The sequence below is a fragment of the Carassius auratus genome, chromosome 24, assembly GCF_003368295.1.
Source record: "Carassius auratus strain Wakin chromosome 24, ASM336829v1, whole genome shotgun sequence".
Taxonomy (NCBI): domain Eukaryota; kingdom Metazoa; phylum Chordata; class Actinopteri; order Cypriniformes; family Cyprinidae; genus Carassius; species Carassius auratus.
Window position 1 is genome coordinate 16,214,450 of NC_039266.1, and position 7,627 is coordinate 16,222,076.

General features: G+C 38.7%; 1 protein-coding gene across 1 annotated transcript in view; it reads left to right on the forward strand.

Moving 5' to 3' along the window:
- Positions 1–4,433: 4,433 nt before the first annotated feature.
- LOC113041863 (myb-related protein A-like) overlaps positions 4,434–7,627 on the forward strand; it is a 7,666-nt gene continuing 4,472 nt past the window's right edge. The window contains exon 1 of the mRNA XM_026200429.1: positions 4,434–4,454. Coding sequence (XP_026056214.1) covers positions 4,434–4,454 — 21 coding nt within the window. The remainder of the gene's footprint in view (positions 4,455–7,627) is intronic.

Consider the following 7,627-nt stretch of genomic DNA (forward strand, 5'->3'; position numbering starts at 1 on the left):
AAATAGCAGCATTTTCTCAGTGAGTCTCTCCTGCTGCTTCTCAGACGTGTCTGTCTTATCAAAACACTCACTGGAGTCATTCACAATTATTGTTGTTGTGGCACTGGGCCACCAATGTATATGAGATTGGGGGCGTTTTAACTGCAGAGTGAGTGCTGCTGAAGAAGACATTTGCATTAAAACCAACAGAGACAAGATTAATGGATCCCCCCTCTAGATCTCAATAACTTCTCAACGACCCCCCCCACCCCCAATATCTCTCATAAAATCTTTTCTCTTCTCTGCCTTCAATTTCCTCTCTGGCTGCCACTTTACTTTCCTTGTTTTTTTTTTTCACATTCCTCTGTCATGTGTTCATCTTGGCAATACAGACCAGGGCTTAACAATAAGAATGAACAATGGATCAAAGTCACTGTGAAAGAGCTTCAGACCACTTGACGGAGATGTACCCTGTCGAAACAGTACATATGTTCCAGCCATCTTACATTTTGTCATAATCACATCCATGTAATGTGGTCTAGATAACGGTGTTATTAAGTCTACACTACATGCAATATTTTTTATATAGAGCTGTAAAATATCCAGATATTACTGCAATACAAAATAATTATACAAAACTAATAAAAGATTTGAATATAATATTATATACAATATGAATTTACTTTTACCTGATGCGAATCTGTTGTTTATTTATATTATATTATATTATATTATAGAGTAATTTGGTACATATCGTATAAATATATTAAAATCAGTTGTCCTCTCCAAAATGGTGACGGAAACTTGGGGAGAAGAATTGATGAGTAAATTATGTTATAATGGTTTTCTTTGCGCACAAAAATTATTCTCATAGCTTTGTCAAATTATGGTTGAAACCCTAATGTCACATGGACAAATAAAGGCAGGAAAGGAATCTCTGTCTGTCTGTTTGCATTTTTATTACGTTGAGAAACATTCATCCAATCGATTTCACACGTGATGGGTGTATTGCTGCAGACCCAGGGGAGTGCAGTGTCACATTTTGGTGCAATATGGACACGCAACACATTCAGAATTAATAAACATTTAATATACTACAGAACAGCGCGAGCCAGAAGTCGCGTGCCTCACACAGGCAAGGCTTAAGCCACCTTTCCACTGTCTCCAACAAACGACAAGTGATAGATCGGAAGCCATTAATTTCGAATGGAGAGTAGTGCGGGAGCTGCGTGGAGATCCGATCATATGCTTATTCTGAAAATTTGGATCCGATTTGAGCTGCAGATGCGTTCAAATATTTGACCGTATGCAACTGGCTGACCGAATCTGATGTATTCTATTAAAAACTATGAGCGTAAGGTTAGAATTACCAATTTGTTCACTCTAACATTATTCTTCAAACACTATCTCTGTAAAATGGTGCTTTAGAATAATTATGGCAGAAATAATTATTTTAAAATTATTAAATAATTATTACGTTGATTAGCCCCATAAAACCTACAATGTTTTTATTTTGAGGGTAAAAATTAAATTTTACCATGGTGAACAAGCTGAGGTAATGGTTGCTGCACAAACAGTTTATAAGTACTGTGCGCCTGCCACTAGGGGGAGAAATGCGACAGTCATGCCCGAATGTCGTGTGCAGTGGAAAAGCAGCTATGTGCTCAAAGAACGGACACTGCACTAGTCATACAAAACACACAGGTCTGTTAAGAGCAAATTGTTCATAGGATTAAGCTAGCCTAATTTTTTTTTATCCTCGCAATGCCTCAGTTATGCTGTCATGCACTATGAAAGTATTGTGCAAATTAATTATAATATTAATTTAATAATAAAAGTAACTTAATAATAATAGGCCTAATAGGCTAATAAGAAGAATATATAACAGGCCTATTTTAATTGCAATTGGCAAATTAGATATAACTGTGTAGGCGATAATATTATTTTATTCAGAAATATCATGTTTGTGATTTTTTTCTTTCTTAGTTCCTTATTTACACTAATAGGCCTATAAATTCGGAAACAGGAGCAGTTAATAGCCGGTGTCAGTCGCAACATTTATTTAAAAATAAAAAATAAAAATTGTCTTTGAAAGGACGACTAGCAACATGGTCTTAAATTCTTTAGACTTCGTATACCAATGGACTTTGAACACCGACTAAAAACACTGACTGAGCTCAAATGACATACATAATCAGCCTGACAGAAGTGTTCCTGGCTTTATAGAATGAACCGGTTCATGAGTGGAACTGAAAGTCTTACCGTTATTTGTGGACTGTTGGACGGACTATATGCCTCATCAGTGCAAATGTAAAATTTTCAGTCATAGACTGTATAAAAACAGGTCAACACGTGCAACATGCCGAAACTAGCCTGGATAACACTTGGCTAACACTGCTCATCAAACTCATCAAGAATAATGTAAAAGCACATTTTATTAATTTTTATAATAGTAATATAATAATAATGTTATAATAGTTATCTAATTGTGTTCAAATAGATTAAAACATATTATTTATTTAATAATTAAGATTGAAAAATAAATGAACAAAGTTCAAAGTGAAAAAAGTGAAAGTGACGTGACATTCAGCCAAGTATGGTGACCCATACTCAGAATTCGTGCTCTGCATTTAACCCATCCGAAGTGCACACACACAGAGCAGTGAACACACACAAACACTGTGAACACACAGCCATTTATGCTGCGGCGCCCGGGGAGCAGTTGGGGGTTCGATGCCTTGCTCAGGGCATCTAAGTTGTGGTATTGAAGGTGGAGAGAGAACTGTACATGCACTCTCCACACCCACAATTCCTGCCTGCCCCCTATATGTTTTTTAAATGGTACTAGGAAGTAGTTCACGCAAAATCGTCCCATTACTTTAGTACTGTACATTTAGTTCTGGAACTAAAGCAGTGCGAAAGGCCCTGTCAGCACAGCATTCTCATCCTCAAAAGTGGGGTCAGGGTGGGGGAGTACCTCAAGGCTCAGTACGGAGGTACAGTATGGAGTACCTCAAGGCTCAGTACTAGGGCCGCTACTCTTCACGCTTCATATGTTACCCCTGGGAGATATCATCAGAAAACATGGTGTTAGCTTTCACTGTTATGCTGATGATACTCAGCTCTATATTTCTTCGCGGCCCGGTGAAACATACCAATTTGAAAAACGAATGGAATGTATATTCGATATAAAAAAACTGGATGACGAGTAATTTCTTACTGCTAAATTCTGAAAAAACACGTGTTAATTATAGGACCTAAAAACTCTGCTTGTATGAAGCCAAAAGAGTCTCAATAAAGATAAATGCACACACTACTTTCACATATGCACACATAGGATTCATACATGCACACACATGATTCATAAATACACACACAGGATACACAAATGCGCGCAAAATTTACAAATGCACACACAAAATTTAAAAAGCACAGAAGATTCACAAATGCATACAAAATTCAGAAATGCACACAAAATTCAGAAATACACACACAATTCAGAAATGCAAATAACATTTACAAATGCACTCAAGATTCACAAATGCACAGGACAAGATTCACAAATGTATTTCTGTTGAACACACACATATATTTTGATTTACAAACTGCTTGCGGTCTGTGAACTTCACTGCATTTGTGTGTGAATTTTGAGACTCCTCTGACTTGGCTCCACACGCAAATGCATTTTTTTAAACAGGGAATGATCAGCAACCAATCAGATATCTCCCTTCTTTTAGCCAATCACAAGAACGCACTCCACGTGGGGGATTGTTTACTTATAAGCCAATCACATGAACGCGTTTACACAGTGCGATATGCCTGTGGTGCAGCATATTATAGCCTACTTATTTATGCAATTGTATGAAAAACAGATGTTTAGATTACAATTCAGTTTTTTTTTTTTTTTTTTTACAAAATATACATTTAAAAATGTCTCAATACATATAGCCCAGTGACAGCAGAAAAAAAGTTAACCATGGATTCATAAATGTGCAATAGGCAATTATTTCATTTTATTGAAATATTTTAATGAAAGTAAAAAAAAATTGACACCTTTTTGAATATTTAAATATATCTAAATATTCTTTTGGATGCCATATATTATATATTATATATAAATGTATTTGGTCCCTACATGAAGAGAGAGTCAGTGGTCCGATGTGAGAGGAAAGTGACTCTCCGGCTGCGCAAAGTGGGTCTCCAGCTGCGTGAGGAAAGTGAGTCGTTCGCTGAGGAAATCAGAGTCGTTCGCTGCGTGACTCGTGAGGAAAGTGAATCGTTCGCTGAGGAAAGTGAGTCGTTCGCTGCTTGACTCATGAGGAAAGTGAATCGTTTGATGAGGAAAGTGAGTCATTCGCTGCGAGAGGAAAGTGACTCTCCGGCTGCGGAAAGTGAGTCTCCTGCTCCGCAAAGTGGGTGTCCGGCTGCGCAAAGTGGGTCGCCGGCTATGCAAAATGAGTCGCCAGCTGCGTGAGGTAAGTGAGTCGTTCGCTGAGGAAAGTGAGTTGTTCGCTGCTTGAGGAAAGTAAATCGTTCGCTGAGGAAAGCGAGTTGTTCGCTGATTGGCTTATAAGTAAACAATCCCCCACGTGGGGTGCATTCTTGTGATTGGCTAAAATAAGGGAGATATTTGATTGGTTGCTGATCATTCCCTGTTAAAAATGCATTTGTGTGTCGAGCCAAGTCAGGGGAGTCTCAAAATTCACACACAAATGCAGTGAAGTTCACAGACCGCAAGCAGTTTGTAAATCAAGATATATGTGTGTGTTCAACAGAATTACATTTGTGAATCTTGTCCTGTGCATTTGTGAATCTTGAGTGCATTTGTAAATGTTGTTTGCATTTCTGAATTGTGTGTTTATTTCTGAATTTTGTGTGCATTTCTGAATTTTGTATGCATTTGTGAATCTTCTGTGCTTTTTAAATTTTGTGTGTGCATTTGTGAATTTTGCGAGCATTTGTGTATCCTGTGTGTGTATTTATGAATCATGTGTGTGCATGTATGAATCCTATGTGTGCATATGTGAATGTAGTGTGTGCATTTATCATTATTGACACTCTTTTGGCTCCATAGTAATAACCTAGAACACTGTCTAAGACTTGATGGTTGCTCTGTCAATTCTTCGTCAGTTAGGAACCTATGTGTGCTATTTGATCACAATCTTTCCTTAGAAAGCCACATTTCTACCATTTGTAAAACTGCATTTTTCCATCTCAAAAATATATCTAAATTACGGCCCATGCTCTCAATGTCAAATGCAGAAATGTTAATCGATGCATTTATGACCTCAAGGTTGGATTATTGTAATGCTTTATTGAGTGGTTGTTCTCCACGCTTAGTAAACAAACTACAGCTAGTCCAAAATGCAGCAGCAAGAGTTCTTACTAGAACCAGGAAGTATGACCATATTAGCCCGGTCCTGTCAACACTGCACTGGCTCCCTATCAAACATTGTATTGATTTTTAAAATATTGCTGATTACTTATAAAGCCCTGAATGGTTTAGCAGCTCAGTATTTGAATGAACTCCTTTTACATTATAATCCTCTATGTACGTTATGTTCTCAAAACTCAGGCAATTTGATAATACCTAGAATATCAAAATCAACTGCTGGGGGCGGCAGATCGTTTTCTTATTTGGCGCCTAAACTCTGGAATAACCTACCTAACATTGTTCGGGAGGCAGACACACTCTTGCAGTTTAAATCTAGATTAAAGACCCATATCTTTAACCTGGCTTACACATAACATACTAATATGCTTTTAATATCCAAATCCGTTAAAGGATTTTTAGGCTGCATGAATTAGGTAAACCGAAACCGGGAACACTTCCCATAACACCCGATGTACTTGGTACATCATTAGAAGAATGGCATCTATGCTAATATTTGTCTGTTTCTCTCTTATTCCGAGGTCACAGTAGCCACCAGATCCAGTCTGTATCCAGATCAGAGGGTCACTGCAGTCACCCGTATCCAGTACGTATCCAGACCAGATGGTGGATCAGCACCTAGAAAGGACCTTTACAGCCCTGAAAGACAGGGGAGACCAGGACAACTAGAGCCGCAGATTACAGATCCCCTGTAAAGACCTTGTCTCAGAGGACCACCAGGACAAGACCATAGGAAACAGATGATTCTTCTGCACAATCTGACTTTGCTGCAGCCTGGAATTGAACTACTGGTTTCGTCTGGTCAGAGGAGAACTGGCCCCCAACTGAGCCTGGTTTCTCCCAAGGTTTTTTTTCTCCATTCTGTCACCGATGGAGTTTCGGTTCCTTGTCGCTGTCGCCTCTGGCTTGCTTAGTTGGGGTCACTTAATCTACAGCGATATCGTAGACTTGATTATAAATAAATGCACAGACACTATTTAAACTGAACAGAGATGACATCACTGAATTCAATGATGAACTGCCTTTAACTATCATTTTGCATTATTTACACTGTTTTCCTAATGAATGTTGTTCAGTTGCTTTGACGCAATGTATTTTGTTTAAAGCGCTAAATAAAGGTGACTTGACTTGACTCCATAGAAGGAGCTAATTTGGTTCTCGAAAAAGGCAGTTCAGTACTAAACTCACACCCAGTTCTGGCAGTGCCACAATTAGTTCTGGCACCATGAAGAGGTTCCTGCGGTGCGAAAGGCCCTAATGAGAGCCTGTCCTTGTAGCTCTTGAGCAAAGGAATGAAGATGAATCAACTCTCCCACACTTATTCAGTAGCGAACAAAGAGCAGAGTTTAACCAACATGGATTCCGAGGGTCTCGGATCACTCCACAGTCACACGGCACGTCTCTGACACACACCCACTCTCGCTCTCTCACACATACAGAGTGCCGTCACACCGCTTTTGTGTCCAGGGTTATGTGAGACGCTAGAGGAAAGAGCTTCACAATGAAAGATCCACAGGAAGTCTTTAGTGAGAATTAAAGCCATTACACAGTATAACCTCTGTCTGTATGTGTGAGTGTGTGTGTGTGCGTGTGTTACATACAATAGACACATGGATCCACAGACCCAGCAAACGGGCGGAGAGGGAGATGACTCCCAGCAAGCTCTATTGATCCTCAAGCATTAGAGGACTGTAAGTCAACAGCTGTGACCCATCACGACACTTGGGACTGAGGATGGGGTGGGGAGGGATTTTGACTGAATCACCGCCTGGTCACGCATCAGCATCATGTATAAAATGGCTCTTAATAGATCTGTCAGTAAACAGACCCATGTTTTAATCAATCAAGATGGTATTATGGGTATTTTATACCAACTGGTGTAGGATCATATTGCCTGTAACTGAAAATAGATTAACTGATTTTGGTTCGGAAACAGGAAGAAACAGTGCTGAGAAATGTAATCCTAAAAAAAGCCATAGGTTTACATGATATATACAAACAGTAAACAGATGCACATTGAGATGAGTATACACTGCATTCAACAGACTCCCTAATGCAACCTAGTTCATCTTGAAACAAATATGCATTCTATATTTAGATCAATAGTCAAAAAAAAAAATGCACAAATATTTGAAAATGTTTCCTTTAAAAATGGTTATCAGAACTTGGACTTACAATTTAGTGAAAATGCAGCATCACATAAAGCAACGATGGTCAGGTGCATTTCAGAAATCATAGGTACAGTTATTGGTGCAA